Source organism: Agelaius tricolor, unplaced genomic scaffold (genome assembly GCF_023055355.1).
Source record: "Agelaius tricolor isolate 1412-34295 unplaced genomic scaffold, bAgeTri1.0.p SCAF_3, whole genome shotgun sequence".
NCBI lineage: Eukaryota > Metazoa > Chordata > Aves > Passeriformes > Icteridae > Agelaius > Agelaius tricolor.
Genome location: NW_027269263.1, coordinates 63,467,053 through 63,483,353, shown reverse-complemented (window position 1 = coordinate 63,483,353; position 16,301 = coordinate 63,467,053). Strand labels below are relative to the sequence as shown.

The 16,301-nt window shown below is 44.0% G+C and overlaps 1 protein-coding gene across 1 annotated transcript in view; it reads right to left on the bottom strand.

The window, feature by feature from the left end:
- Positions 1 to 1,865: 1,865 nt before the first annotated feature.
- CCDC3 (coiled-coil domain containing 3) overlaps positions 1,866 to 16,301 on the bottom strand; it is a 34,806-nt gene continuing 20,370 nt past the window's right edge. The window contains exon 3 of the mRNA XM_071424094.1: positions 1,866 to 3,984. Within this exon, the coding sequence (XP_071280195.1) occupies positions 3,709 to 3,984 (276 nt within the window). The 3' untranslated portion in view covers positions 1,866 to 3,708. The remainder of the gene's footprint in view (positions 3,985 to 16,301) is intronic.

Below are 16,301 nucleotides of genomic sequence, written 5' to 3'. Positions count from 1 at the left end.
AATGATGTTTCACATGCAGAGCAGGCTGGTTTGGAGGGAAATAGGTGCATGTCTGTGATTAAATGAAAATAATTGGTGTTAAATAGGGAGGAAAATGAAAATTTCCTTGCAATTACTTGGATTTGTTATAAGAAAGAATGACACATGTTTTCAGTTTCATCTGCTTTCTCCAGTTTTGCCTCTATGTTTTTTCTCCTACTTTCAGAAATTAATTTGGGCTCCTTTGCCTCATTAATGGGAGATTACCTTGCTTGGCAAGAGGTTTTGTGTATTAGAAATGGGCTTTACTGATACAACTCTGAAACCCTGATGGGCTCTTTAGTTCCAAAACCCCCTTCTGCCAAAACCCAAATAGAATAACATGGCTATTTCCCTAAATTATTATTCAAACATAAGGAAGTAATTTTTTCCCCAATGGTTTTGGTGTTAAGAAGCAAAGAAAGCTACTAACAGTGTCTGCTCCCCATAAATCCTACCTCACTTTGTGGTTCTTCCCCAGTTATTCAGGTAGGGTTTTTAAATCAGGATGATATTGGGATTTATGAGAAAAGTTTATTTGATACACTTTTTGTTTTATAAACATCCACTTTCAAAAAAAAACCCAGAAAATTCAGTGGTAAAGTCTAAAAAACTCAAGGTATTTTTGGGTGCAGATCACCATCTGAATTATCCACTTACACTCTGGTGAGACACACAAGTCCTGCAAAAGTTGTGACAGAAATAGTACAAGAGGGATGTGTTGATGGCAAAAAGAGGAGAATCCCTATGAGAACAATTTCCCCTCTGCTGTTTCTTTCTCTCTTCTCTTCTCTTCTCTTCTCTTCTCTTCTCTTCTCTTCTCTTCTCTTCTCTTCTCTTCTCTTCTCTTCTCTTCTCTTCTCTTCTCTTCTCTTCTCTCTCCCCTCTCCTCTCCTCATCTTTTTTTCAATTACTCTGCCCTGTTACTATTAATTTTCCTCTTTCACTTCTTGTCATCCTCTGTATCCATCAGGAAAAATGTATTTGTCCACAAAAACATCCCCACAGTGAAGGCAGATGCCAAAAATCCCACCCTTGTCTCCAGTTGTGTCCAGCTGCTCTGGACACCCCTAGCACTGGTCCTGCAGATGCTCTGGCAGCCTTCCAGCTCCTGATATGTTTTGAAAAAGCAGATGTTACTAATTTGTAAAGCATCTTTGAACTTCCCAAGGGGAGCTGACACATTTAGTGCTGTTTCTAACAAAATGTGAATTTTCTTTGTCTTTCTTTTTTTACCAGGATTTTTTTGGGTTTCTACGCCATCTCTTGTGAGCCCACCCAGCTATGCCAACCTCTTCTTCATTTCTGCATCTCAGTCCCTCCCTCACAGCTTTTCAAGAGGAACATAATCATGCCTTTCCCATTACTCTTGGAAATGGCAAGAAATTCTGCCCTTTTTGCAGGTCTCCAGATGAGCTGATCCCTGAAATTGTATGGAGTGGGTCTAAAAATTGTAGCTGTGTGATGTGTACCAGCCTGGGTGGACAGAACCCAAATTCCTCATTCCTCTTGTGTTTCCTGCATGTGCAGCCTTCCTGGTCACTCTCTGGACACTGTCACCAGCAGGGACAGGCAATCAATTCTGACACTTTAATGGCATTTTTATTCAGGTCTGACATCCCCTGTTACTTGTCAAGAGGGTTAACTTGTGACCTGATCTGACTGCTAGTCCTTATCTCTGGAAATGATCCAAACCCAAGCAGGAATAAAAGGGAAAAACAAACTCACAAGGAAACAAACTTTTTGGGTTTTGCACCCAGTGAAAGCATTTTGGGTTGCATTTGGACTTTGCATTTTGGGAGGTTCTTTTTGTTTTCTTTGCAGAATAAATGAAATTCTCACAGAACTCATATGGAGAACAAAATGTTTTACTTTTTTTTTTTTTTAAGGAAGACAAAGGGGGAAACAGGAAGAAAATTCCAATCTTTTCATCAAGCAACAAAAATACCAGCCAAAAGAAAAAGATATTCAACACTGTGTTTGGAAAATCTGTAAGAATAGCAAAGGTTTAACTATATTAATTATAATTTCTCAGCTTTATACAAACACTTATAAAACATGAATGAATACCAGAGGGAATAATTTTCTTAACAAAAAATTAAAACACAAGCTTTTAATACCTATGCCAGGAAAATCAGTTCATTTATTTAAACAGTAGTTTAGAAGCCAGAAATTAAACAACAAAAAGTAGTTACTTTTCTATGGATTTAAATTTTGGAGTTAAAAATCTCTTGATGGCTTCTAGGGAAGCCTAAGTTCTGTAGCTATTCTCAGGAAACAGCATTGCTGACTCCAGCAGAAAACAATTCAAATTGTGGTGATGTGGAAGGTGGAGCCTTTGAAACCAGTGAAGCTTGAGGAGGAGTCAGAATCTTAAAAAATGCCAATTTTATTTCAAGAGGGGGAAAAAAAGTATTTCCAAAAGGAGCAAAACTGGAAGGTAATGAGAGTCAGCTTCTGTGTTCTGCTTGGACTGAAGCTCACATTTGAAAGCTGATATGGGCTTTTCCAAGTGCAGGGATAGTTTCAAGCATTAACATTATCAGCCATGGATACTGAGGCCTAAACCCACACTGCTTGAGCAGAAGTCAGTTTGTAAATACCTAATAAAGGATATGATGGACTTTTCTTTTTCATGAGATAAGAAAGAAACAGGTTTTACTTCATATTTTAAGAAATTAGACTATGTCAAATGTGTAATAAAAATATTTTCTATAGGATTTTAAAATATATACATATATAAACTACCTAAATTTTTAATGCCCTGTTGATATTGATGTGGTCTCTACAGGTTTTAAATGTAACTAAGTGAGGCTGCCCAGCAACCTCCATTATACCTCAGTGACTACAAAACTTGAAGCTTTGTCCACACTGTAATTAAACCTGCTTGAGAATGGGATCTGAAATTTCCTGCTGGGCCTGATCCAACACCCACTCATAGCCTAAGTCCACTCCTGACTGCAGGATTTGGTCTTAGACACAGTCCCAAAATGATGTGGTTTCCAACCCAGTTGGCTGACCAGTGATAGAGGCACCTGAGGGAGTTACTGAGAGCCTTGAGGCACTTTCTGGAAAAATAAAAGTTGATATTTATTCGATTTAGAATATTTAAAGATATATAGGGACAGTCTTAAGACAATATGGGCACATGTATATTTTGTGCTGAAGAGAGGCACAAACTGCCTGAGTCTCAGACACAGCCTATGCCCAGGCACTGGGTGAAGACTTCAGTCAAGCTCAAGCAGGGCTGAGAGCCTGGGGGTGATAAGGGAGTGAAGGCATCCATGCCTTCATCCTTCCCACCACATTCCTCTCTAGATCCCAAGCCTTGCTTGCCCAGCCCATGAGGAGGAGGTAAACTGGCAGGAGGAGCTCCTGTGTCAAGTGCCTGCAATGGCCCAGAGGTCTGGGCTGGCACTTCCATCAAACACAGCCTAAAGCTGGAGGTGCAGCTGGGTGAGGGAGGAGAAGCACAGATGATTGTCGGGCCCTGTGTCCACTGAGAGCAGCAGGACATGGCTTTGGGCCGTGCCAAATCCAGCTGCCATTCCTGTTTAATCTGGCACTGTGTCTAAAGCAAGGTCAGATTCATTTTCCATGCAAGGTTTGAAGCACAGCATAGACAAGGTGTGAGGGCCAGACCCTGATCTAACGCAGACAAATCCCACCGGCCTGAGCACTTACCCTGCATTATACTTTCAGGTAGGTACCGTGGGAGTTCTCCTGCTTCAAAGAGTTAATATAGGGCACTTGACCACCTGCAGAGGAAAGTTTCTCACTGAGCTTTCTGTTCACCAGCTCCATGTGCCTGGAGTTTTTCCTGGCTTGCCGGAGAGACCTCTTGACTTTCTTCACTCGCTCTCGCAGCTGCTTGTTGCGCTTCTCCAGCGCCGCCACCTTCTGCTGCAGCTTCTTCACCCTGTCCTCCTCCTCAAACAGGGCCTTCTGCACCGAGGAGCACATCAGCTGTGGGGACAGCAGCAGGTCAGGGTGCACAAGAAGTTACCACAGCAAGGGTTAATTCAGGCTTTGTGGAAAACACCTCACAACTTTGCAAAAGCTTGAATGCTTTTTGGGGGGAACTTTGATTTTGGTTTTATATCCTTTTAAGTAAAATCCTCTCTTTCACTTATGGATTTAGTTAAGACCCAAAATTGTAGATCTTAATGATACTAGTGATTCAAAATTACTTTTATGAACTGTTTTGTCAGATCTATCCAGTGCACTGAGGATACATCAAGTTTATGGAGAAAAGCTGCTCTAATTCTGGTACTAAACTGGAGTTTGGGTCAAGGGATGTCACTTTTGGAAAACTCTGGTTTGGATTCAGCTTAGCAGCCCTTCAGAAACCCCAGATTCTGATAAGAGCCTGCCCTTTGCTCTTTATGTCAACATGTGAAATAAGGACAGCACCTGCCAAACACAGAACTGGTTATTTTGCCTTTCCAAAAACAGAGGTGTCTTAAACACCTCATTATATTGGCTTGTTTAAGACAAACCCCTAGAGGGTAAGATCTCAGCAGTCCCTAGGAGCATCCATGATCCCTTAACTTTAACATAAATTATTTGGGAGGTCATTGCCTGAAAACTGCCCCTCCCACTCTACCCCATACAACTTACTGCAATATTTTCCCCAGAAGGGACATCAAGTTTTGACATTCACTCATGCCAGTGGCTCTTAGATAGGAGATAAAAAAGAGAGAAGGTTTCAAAGGTGCTGCCCCCAAGGCATCCCTAGAAGAACAGCTCACAGAGCATTTTCAAATCCATTGGGTTGGGTGATGGTACAACTGCAAAACATCTGTTGGACAAGTGCTCATCTTCTACCACCTCATCCTAGGATGACCCAAAAGATCTCTCTTATCTCATAGGTGTGTTAATGGTCTCACTGGTTTCCTGCCTGTAGGTGCAGCAACAGGGGTGGGATGGCAAACACCAGCTGGGCTGCTGAGGAGTCAGTTCCCAACACACAGCCTCACTCAGGATGGGATTCAGCTGCCTTCTCTTAAGCTAAAAGTGAGAGTCAGGTCTGGGCTCCTCTGTTTGCACTTCCCCTGTGGTGTCTGCAGGGAGAGACACCCTTCCAGAGGCTGATGTGCCCCTCCTAGGGCAGAGGGAGGAATCACCCTCTGAACACAGCTCTCTCCTTTTACTGACCACAAAGACACCAAGTTCCATTTTTTCTACCTGGAAAAAACTTTCCAGGCAGAAAAAGAGGAGGCACCTGGAGCTCAAGGACAACTCCACCAAAAAGTTTCTGATTTAGAAGATCCACATCAAAATCAATTTCTCCTCAGGTGCCTCCTGCTTTTTTTTTTTTTTTCCTACAAAAAGCATCCTGAGCTATTTTATTGTGCATGTGGGACTTTCATGTTGCTGCTGCACTGTGAGGACAGGCAGTGTATTCTGCTGGATTTATCTTCTAAATACATCTAGAAATTTTTCTATGTGTGTCAAGCACTCCTGGAGTCTGGATGGGCTTTCTCTGGCAGAACATTTGGAACAGACAGGGAATCTAAATAAACAAGTAAATCCTGACTGTGATGATGAAGGATTACATGTTTCTTTCCATCTTACTTTGTAGTATTTTCAACAACTGAAAGCTGGGGAGGGAGCCTGCCTTGATGAATAACATTTCATTTGCTTTGGAAACCCCCAGCAGTGGGAAACCATGGCCAGTCAACACAAACACAGCAACTGCTTCCACTCCCTTGGAAGCTCTTGTTCCTTGTGCAAAAGCACTGTGGGGTTTTGCTGCATGGCAAATTCTTGCCCCAACTGTTCTCTCTCTAGAGTTCTTTTATAAATGCATGCTAGCAAGATGGGGAGCTCACAGATAGAGGGCCAGAAATTGTGCTGAAAAGGAGAGAGTTTGGTTTTGATCACTGCTCAAACCAAGTGGTCTTTGAAAACAGCCAGCACATCTTGGCTTTTGTGTTTGCCAAACCCTTGCAAAACCTCAAGCAGAACACTTCTTGAATTTAAATCCCCGTAAAGGAGGACACTGAGTTAGGGAAATATGTTTGTTGGGAAGACATGAGGTGGAAACTCTACTTCACCAGGGATTTCCTGCATTTTCCCTGGATGCAGTGATAGGCATGGCCCATGCCAGAGTCCAGTGCAGAGGAACAAACACTTCATGCAGCTGAAGTGGGAGGTTCTGTGAACCCAACTGCATTTCATGTGTCTGGGCTGGCTGATGGGGGAATAGCAGATATCAGGGATAGTATCATCCTCATCCCAGAGACACTCACAGACATTTTGAGGTTGGTCCTTTGTCAGGAGAGGTAGATCTGCTCTACAGAGCCACTCAGAAACTTCTCAAACACTATCAAAAAGCTAACCAGCTCATTTGCTTATACTGTTTTTCTACAGCCCTCACTCTCCAGTCTGAAAGACACAGTTTAGTGCTTAAATTATCTGGAGATATCCAGAGACATCACAGGAACAGCATGGTTCTAAAAAATGAGGCACTATCTGACATGCAGGGCTTTGTTTGCCAACAGGGTAGGTGATAGGAAGAGCCCAGCTTGATAACTGAATGCCTGTCTGCAACTGCAAGACAACCAGCTGGAAAATAAACACTTTGTTCCTTCTACATAGGGAAAAATAACAAGGTGGAGTCCTCTCATTCTCACTGGCTGGTTACAAACAGCATTTTTCACAGGACTCTGCAGTGGGGATGATGATGATGGTGATGATGATGATGTTTAAGTGTGAGTGCTGTCCTGTCCCTGCTGTTAGTGCTGGGGCTGTGATTCACCTGGCTGCAACCAAGTTATCCTCAAATTGGTGCTGAGAACTGTGTAACTATGACAGCTGTGAGCTCAGCACAGCCTGGATCACCAACCCAGCTGCTGAACAAGCTGGTGAAAAGTTACCCACTCCGAGTTGCTACCTGGATGCCTGGGAAATGAAGAGAAGGACTAGGAAATGGCTTCTTAGGCAAACCTTATAGGTCATTTTCCAAATTCCATTCAAAATTTGGATTCCCTAATGATCCATAATTAGGAAGAGTTGTTTGGTCTGAAGATCAGTCTGCTGTCTGTTTGTTCCACAGTTTTGTTAGGAGGGCATCCTCAGCAGTGCTACACTCGAGTTCAGAGCAGTACCAGGAGATGTAATGAGAAAGGTGGCACAAGAACCATACAGATCCTGAGGATTTATCCAGGACAGTCTACAGCTGTGAAACTGCTTATTAAATATGTTTGAGTATTTGTCTGAGAGACCATATCACAAGACCATGTCACATACTGAGTTTAAAGTGTCACCATATCTAGGAGATTTACAGAAAACGCCAAAGAAATCAGCACTGTAATAAATAGAATAGAATAGAATCACAGAATCATTGAGGCTGGAAAAGACCTCCAAGATCATCCAGTCCAATCACTAACCTAACAAACTAATTTTAGATCATCACATTATTGGCATGCAAACCCTTACCAAACACCCTGAACCTATATATATATATATATATATATATATATACACACACACACTTTTTTTTTTTTTATTGACAGACACACACCTGCCTTCTGGAAGCCTGATTTGAGGGCACAGTTGATAAAGGTGCCATGGGTGCGGGTGTGATTGTAGTGTTCATCCACCACAAAATGTCCATAAGTGGTTGAAGTTAGTGTTACAGAACTCCAATCACTCAAAGCCCAGCAGTGGCACCCAAGTCTTGCCCTTCACCTACCCAAGGGAGAGATGTTGAGTCCCAGCAATCTCCTCATGCTCCTTATGGCAACACTGCTAAGAAACACTGGAGTCCCACTACCTAAAAGTCTTTCCAGTGGGAGTGAGTGTGTTGCATGGAAAGAAAGACAAGGAGTCAAAGAATAATGGGGGAGGTCTGGCAGAGGGGAGCATTGGGTTTGGAATGGAGTGACTTAACCTCCAGTTACTGGGGTTTTTCAGCCAAGACCAACACTCATGCTGAAGTGTGGAAAAGTCCCTGTCAGCACTGTTAAAGCATCGTGTTGGGTGAAGTGCTGAGGGCATGGCAGTGCTGAGTTAAACCTTTGCTTGCTGCAAGAACAGCACTTTCAGAGGTACAGAACTGGGGTCCCAAGGACATATCCATATCACTGGCATTAATGGAGATAAGCTGGGATTTCACCCTAGGACCTCATATGCATCAGCAAGATGCACAAAACCTGGATGGAGAAAGAAATTGTAGTGGCTGTTGTTACGTTGCTGAATGCTGGGTAAGCATTTGCCACAGGAAATATAATGTAACACAGCTCTCCAGTTCATTCAAAATATTAGAGATGTGGATTTCCTTGGGGTATGAAGCACTGCCTACAGGAAGCCTCTGCCAGGCTACATCCACTCTCAAGGTGCTCTTCTTCCTCATTTCACTCCTCACTAAAAGCAGATTTTCTCTTTAAGCTCCTTAGATGCAGATAGTCAAGGGCACATCCTAGAGGAGATATCTTGCCTACCTTAGACACTTCCCTTAGTGCACTTCCTTTGGAGACTCCTGCCTAGATAACTGTCTCAGACTGGAATGGATGTCACCATGAGTCCCATCAAATGGCATCTGAATGGCACTGACTTCCCAGGGCAGGCTGCAAGGGCAAGATACAGATAATTTTCTTGGAGTGTGGAGAAGCTTGCCCTGGAAACAGACCCAAATCCATGTCCATGTGTACTTGGGGGTCTTTAAAAAGAGCTTTGTTCTGACCTGCATCAAATCACTGTTTGGTGTGAAGGTATCTGAGCTGCTGGTGGCTCTCATCTGCAGTAGGTGTTGCTGGCATCCATTTCAAAACCCCACACTCCCCCTTCAAACTCACAGCCCTTCCACCCCTGCTCTGGCTGGTGTTTTTACAGGATGCAGGGTCATTTTGAGGCACTTGAGGACTGGTGAAAAGAGCCTCAGCCATGGAGGTACCTGAAGAGAGGTCCCTGGCCCCAAAACCACACCTAGAGCTTGTCCTGAGGCATTGCTTTCCCCTGGCACTTGGAGCCCTGAAGCCTGAGAAGCTGCTGGGAGGATGGAAACAAAGATAGCAAGTGACAGTCACACCAAGTCACCTCTGCCAGGATTGGAAATGGGGATGGGAATTTGTCGTCACAGTCACTGCCAGTGCCCAGGAAGGGATCAACACCTTATTCCCTGTACTTGTGAAGGAAAAAAGTCAATGGGTTAGCAAGTATTAGAAACCACACTAATCAAGACAAGAAAGGGGGGGAAAAAAGGTGTAGGGTATGAGCCAGACTGCCTACCACAGGCACCTCACCCGTGCCAAGTGAGCAGATAAGTCAGTCCTGACAGTAAATCCCTAAATTCCCTGCCCAGGCAGTAGGAGACAGAAGGTCTCCAGGAAGAGAAAAATAAATCAAGAGGGTATGACCTCACTCTGGGGCATCTCCAAGTTCCCTTCCTGTGCTCTCTGACCACACAGCAGCCAGGGAGGGACACAAGGGCCAGCCAGGGAGGGACACAGGAGCCAGCCAGGGAGGGACACAAGGGACAGCCAGGGAGGGACACAAGGGCCAGCCAGGGAGGGACACAGGGACCAGCCAGGGAGGCACAGAGGGGCCAGCCAGGGAGGGACACAAGGGACAGCCAGGGAGGGACACAAGGGACAGCCAGGAAGGGACACAGGAGCCAGCCCACTGCTTTTCCCCAGCAGGTGCTGGGGAAGATGATACAGGAAAGCCTTATAAATATGATTGTCTGGCAAAAGATTTTGAGAATATAGAAACTATAAGAGAGATTGAAATGAAAGCAAGCCTTGAGATACCTTAGTTACTGAACAACTGGAAAACAATGGTGTGGCTGGCTGAAGGTGATCCCCTTTTGATGAAACAATACCCTCTGCTTGCAGACAGCTCCAAGGGTCAGAGCAGACCCTACTAGCTTGGCAGAAGAGGTCCAAAGAGGAGTTTTTAGGGTTTAAAATGTAACACAGTATGGTAATGTAATGATTCTTATAGGCTGTATGTAAATGCTATAGGATTTGCATATTGTAGTAGATTGGTTAGTGAGAATTAGAATATTCAACACAGAAGAAGATTTATTGTATTGTAATGGGAACCTCACTCTCTTACCCTTCAATGCTCTTACCTTTTTTACTCTTTTGTGGGTTTTGTTGTTGGTGGTGGTGGTGGTGGTTTTTTTGGTTGGGTTTGTTTGGGTTTTTTTTGTCTCAGAGTGATTGCAGTCTAAGCAGGGTTCAAAACTCTCTGTGAGAGGCTTTTCCCCCAACAATATGTACAGAACCTTTTCATTACCACAGCTACCAAAGTTACCAAAACTTGCTATCCACTTTAATTTTCAACTCAGCTTTTTTCCCACCTAGTATTACTATTCTCACAATGAAACCAATTATGTCTGATATGCCTAAAACTACTTTGCTAATATACCTTACCCCAAGTGTATTGTTCTCTGACTGAAAGTTGCTGTGTGACCATGTCTCCATCTCAACTTGTTTTACTTGGCTTGTATTTCAACAGGATTAGATCACCATTCCCCCCACATATACACACAGAGAACTAATTAAATACCAAGGAAGGGATAAAACCAGCAAGACCCAAAATCAAAGTGTATTTTGTCCTTGCTTCTCACTCATGGGAACTCAGGGAAATAAGAAAATGCTGATCAGAGCAGAACAGCATTTTATGATTTGCTCCTATTTATTGACATTTTTGAGTGAACTGACCTTTACTTTGTGTTACAACAGCTTCTAGAAACCTCCTTTATTTTAGTGTTCTGTCAAGTAGACAGCACACACCTCATAGCACAGTAGCAGAGAGGGAAGTACAGTATATCCAAATATACCATCCCCAGATGCAGCTGAAGCTGAGAACCAGAATCAGATGGTGAAGAAAAATATTTATCTTTACCACTATTAATTTGCATGAGAACAACACAGGTTTAACGTAGCATTATACCTGGTTTGGGGTCTTTACATTAAGTATGATTTACTTCAGTCTAATGTTTTACAATTTGTGGAGCTCCCTGGGAGTCCTGACAGGTGTCTGGTGTGGCAAGTGCTGCAGGGTTTAATTAAACATGGATGTAAGGGGTACAGAGGAGCAGGTGGGAGACATGGACTGTGGGAGAACAGGGGACACATGGAAACAAGATTGATTAAGGTCTCAATGAATTCAGAACCTCCTGGGGGTGAGGCCATGGCAGACCCCCCTGTACCCCTCAGCAGGTTCAGAGTGGAAATGCTCAGAGCCCACACCCTCTGTCCCTGAGGAGGGAAGAACTGGGATCAGTAAATATATAATAAATGTTATGTATAATATGAAGAGAACCTTTGTTTCTCTGTCACCTATAAGTCAAAATGGGGAAAGAGAGAAGCCAAGCAAATCCCAGCAGGCTGTGGGTGAGTATTGGCAAATGGCCACAGTGTGACTGCAATGCACTAAATGCTGCCTCTCAAGAAAGCAAAGAAATGGGCATTTAGTGTAATTTGAGGCCATGTCTCCTCCCCAGACAATATATCATACCCAGGGGCACTTGTATGCACAGGGGGAGAACCCACGCTGAGAAAGGCAAATGTTTAAAGTTAATGCAACATCTATAAAAGTCAAACTCCCCTATAAATCCCTCTGCTCTGGATGTGTTGGCTTCACACTGCACACAAGCTGCTGCAGCTCAGCTGCCTCTACAAACAGATAGGGTTTCCTTGGCTGAAGGCTCAGCTGGAAGCCCTGAGCGTGCCCTGCTGCTGTGCACAGCTTTGGGATTTCAAAGAGGAATTGCAGGTGCCCCAGGGAAACCTGCTGCCCTATGGTGCCACTGGAGAGGGGGAATGTTCACATCCTTCCTGAGCATCCATAGGAACTTCTGGAGACATTTCACTTTTTTTCCAAGTGTATTTGGGTCCAGAAAAGCACAGGGACCACGCTCAAACTTGTATTTATCCGTGTTTGGTGGGTCCCTTGTGGTGGTCTTTGCATCACCCTGCTAAAATAGGTAACCTCAATCCTGGGTAGGAAACATTGGCTTTCTGATCTTTTTCTACAGTCTTTACAGGGACAGAAATTCCTCTGGAGGATGAGTCAGAGGAACTAATTTAGAGCAGGGAATCAGGCACTGAAACTGAGTTGAATAGTACGGAAACAACTCCAGCACGGCGCTTACGCACGCGATGGAGACACCCCTGCCATGGCAGGAGCAGGACAAGAGGCTCTAATGAAGCCTTTCCCTGCAAGCAGGAAGGGATTTGTGAATCCTGCATGGAAATGACGGCAGCAGCATTGAAGTCAGGCTGGGTGAAACACAAGGGCTTGACAAAAGGCATCTGCATCTGCTCCTGAGCTGCTCTGCAAGCCCAGAGCAAGGAGGAGAGCTCAGCAAGGAGCTGTTTGCTGTGCCCCATCATCCCAGCAGGGCTGAGGACCAGGTCCAGCCCTCATCCCAGCATGGAAGTGCCGCAGGTTGCCATGGCATGAAGTGGAAAAGCCTTGGTGAGGTTGAGGAAGCAAAGACAAAGGGAAGGAAAAACAAACATCTGTGATGTGCAGGCGCTCTCTGAATAATGTCAGTGCTGAGAAAGGGACCAAATGCCTGAGAGACTGATCAGCAGCTCTGAACAACAAGCTCCAAGCACTAACATCTGGCTGATGGGAGCTCACTGCTACTCACAGATATTCCTGTCCCACCAGGCAGCCCAGAGCAGCCTGTCCACAGCTCTGGCTGCTGCGTGGGCTGTAAATCCTCAAAGGGCCCCAGACCACCCTGGGTGAGATAAATGGGCAACAGGCTACTCTGAAGATGGCAAGATTTGGCAAACAGACAGTTTTCAGTGTGGAAAGATGTGGTATTCAGGGAACCACCCTCCTGCTTGCATGTGCTCAGATGCCCTAAGCATTTGGGGCATTAATGACTATTTCTGTAGGAGACAGAAGCTGTTTTCACTCCAGTACAATTCCTCAGATCAGCTTCTATTCCTGGGCCATTATTTCAATTCTCAACAGAAATACTGGATCAGGGAAATACAGGATCATATTTTAAATCCAATGTCATATTTAGTGGCCAAAATCTCTCCCTGCTGCTTCGCTGAGTTTCATACAGACACAGAAGCACCAGAAACTCCCACCATGTGCTGCACAACTTACTGCCTTATACAGGGAAAAGCTTTTCACACAGGGCTGGCTGCAATGCCTGCAGAAAATAAGGTCACAGGGGAAGCATGAGTCAGGCCTCCCCATACACACAAGCCTGTAGCACTCTTTCCAGCCTGATTTCAGGAGAAGGAGGATTGCAGCCACAGTTACACAGGATAAATGCTCACAGGGCTGCTGGATGCCCTGTGGTGAACTCTTTCCTCCAAGCATCTAAATTATAGAGCACACACCCCACTGCTGGTTAATGTTGCTGTGGTGGCTCTCAACTGTTTAATCCTATGTTAATAATTGTGCTGGAGAGAGATAATGACATAGCAAGTGCCACACCACTGCACAGTGAGCACATGGTGATACCTTAGAGCTACAGTTCAATCATGGACTACCTTGGGGTTTGGCTTTTTTTGTGAATAACTGCACTGAGGTCTGAAAAATCTCATAATATCCTGCTGTTCTGTCTTTTTACCTGCAAAATCTGCTATTGTTCCTGGCCAAATACTTAGGGACAGGCAGTAAATGCTTCCCCCTATAAGTCTGTGTTACTGTTTGTGTATGCACAGGCTTTAAACATGATTATGAAATTAATTTTCTCTATCAGTCCAAAATTCTTCTGTGGAATTTGTTATGCTTGTCCCATATTTCTTTGACACAGAAGTTATCTGTACTTTCACCAGCTTTGTGTTGCATCACTTCAGCAATAGCAAGGGCCAGGGAATGGACAGCCTTGAGGAGCAGATGATCTGAATTGCCCCACACCCCTCCTGCAGCAGCAATCACAGTACCCACACCAGTCACCATCCCCACAACTCCACAAAAATTGCCTAACATCACAGAATTTAAAAAAAAAAAAAAGATAAAAAAAAAAGACAAAAAAAGATGGCAAACCCACTCTGAAGAAGTCAAGACCTGGGCTCCAGTCTAGTTCCATAATTAGGACACTTGCCTGTCTTTTGGCAATGATCATGTTGGAAGAACAAAACCTCTGTCATCCTGAGCTGTGTTATCTGAACAGCTTGTTCTCATTGAGCAACACGTGCACTTCACAGCTCATCAGAGAGGGCAGATAAATCCTTGTCCTAATCAGAGGAATGGGACTGGAGGTCTCCACTACAGTAAGGACAGTAACCAGTAAAGGGCAAGTAGGTCCAGTAAACAGCTTCCCTGTGCTTCCATTCCTTGTTTCCAAAAATGGGGATTACAGAACAACTGTGATTATAGAGTCTCTGAGTCATTATAACCTAATCCAGAAAGGTCTCTCTTCAAAGCCTGAATGGTGTGTATGGGACAGGAGCAATAGCAGACCCAGGACTCATGGGCAGATACTTCACTTGCATGCAGAATGGCCACAGTGTTTCTCTGTGCAAATTCAGAGTATGAGCCCAGAAACCATGTTTTTCCTTAGGTGCTGGTAGGCATCGCCCATAACTGCTGTCTTGTCTCCTGAAACATATTGCTCAGTAAGGATCCTGGACAAATTGCCTATCACTGAACCATGTGATTGATTGAGCTTTCAGTATTGAGGGATTTAGTCAATGCAATTTTGCAATAGAAAAATTGTATCTTTCTGTGTCACTGATCAAGGCATTAAAATGCACATTATCCAAGAAGGGGGAAATCCTGGCTTTGTGAATGTGGCTCAGATATGGCTCAGATACATGAGCAATGCCAATGGTCCCAAGACCAAGGTTCCAAGTATGATCAAAGGGACAACTTCTAGCAGCTGCCTTTTTTGGGCCATTGAAGACAAAACAAACCATTCCTTAGGCACCATTCAGCAACAAAATGGGTGTGAGTGGTTAGGCAACAACGTGGTAATGGTCATTCCTCTCATTATTCTGGAGTTAATGGGTCAGTAAATGAGCAGAAAAGCCAGCAGAATACATTTTTACAGGAATGGAATAAAACTTTTATTCTCACTCATTACCTAGGTCAGAAATCAATGGGAATGTGAGCTAATCTGGAAGAGCACAGCAAGAACATGGCACTAAGCCTCTGGAGGGGATGGCAGAGACCCTTTCCTGCAGATATTTGAGGCCTCTCTTCTTCAGCCAGATGTGGTTTAGGGTTAGTACATGTAAAGTGCAGCACAAACTCAGCTGATAAGACTGGATGACAAATTTGTTTAATCTGAGCCCCATCCAGGTGATGTCCCAGTTCTGCCTTGCTCTGTTTAATCCTGTTAATAAATACATCCCTGTACTGGCATACAGCACCTACACTTCTCGTGGCAGTCAGTGTTACTGAAAGTCAACCCAACTGATTTATCCTGCTCCGTCCAGATATCTGTGAGGCATTTCAAGAGAAGAAAAACAAACAGAAAAAAATCCTGATAAATTGCATAATTCCAAATGTTTTTCCTTCCACATTCTCTCCACCCTAAAGACTCTGCCACTTAGTAACATTTCTTTATTTAATCCCTTCCCAAAATACCCTTTTACCATTGAGAACTTTGCAACTGTTTGGGAGTGGGCCGAGTTGTTTGCTGTTTTGATGGAAAGAGAGAAACTAAATTATTTCCTGGCTGAGATTTATGCGTGAAGATTTAGCTTGCAGCCAGACTTTTTTAGCCAAGTTATAAAATCTGAAGATAATTCCAGCTCTCATCGTCAGTGACTTTTATGAAGCAATTCAGGATATGTGCAGGAATAAAAGGGAACTCCTCACCATGGAGGTTTTCATGGAAATGAAGAGACACATTCCTGCACAGAAGGAAAGGGCAGGAACATATGTCAGCCTAAACAGAGCTGTCAGAAAGCAGAATACCAGCTTACTAAAAACTCATGAACCTGTTGATGAACCCATGGGGATTTTTTAATGCTTTGGATGCAAACTGAGAGCAAAGCAGAGGCTGCACTTGCCTGTGGACAAAACAAAGCTGAGTTTTGCTTGAGACATCAGGCTTTTGGAAACTTAAGAGCAAATGCCTTGGTGTGATATTGTAAAGATGCTCCTGATCTCCTGAGATTATTCAGTTCAGTGCTGGTCAGCTGGAAGGTATGATGGTCATGTTTTCTACCAAAAGGACACAGAAATGCCTCACTAAGCCATGGATAATGTTGTGCTTCTCCACATCTTCTGCCACATTTCTGCTATGCCAGACCCTGATGGGCTGACCCATGTCTGAACAGTAAGGTGGCCAAAGCAGTGTCAGGTGGACAGGCTTAAAGAAAAGAATAGAGAGGAAGAAGAGA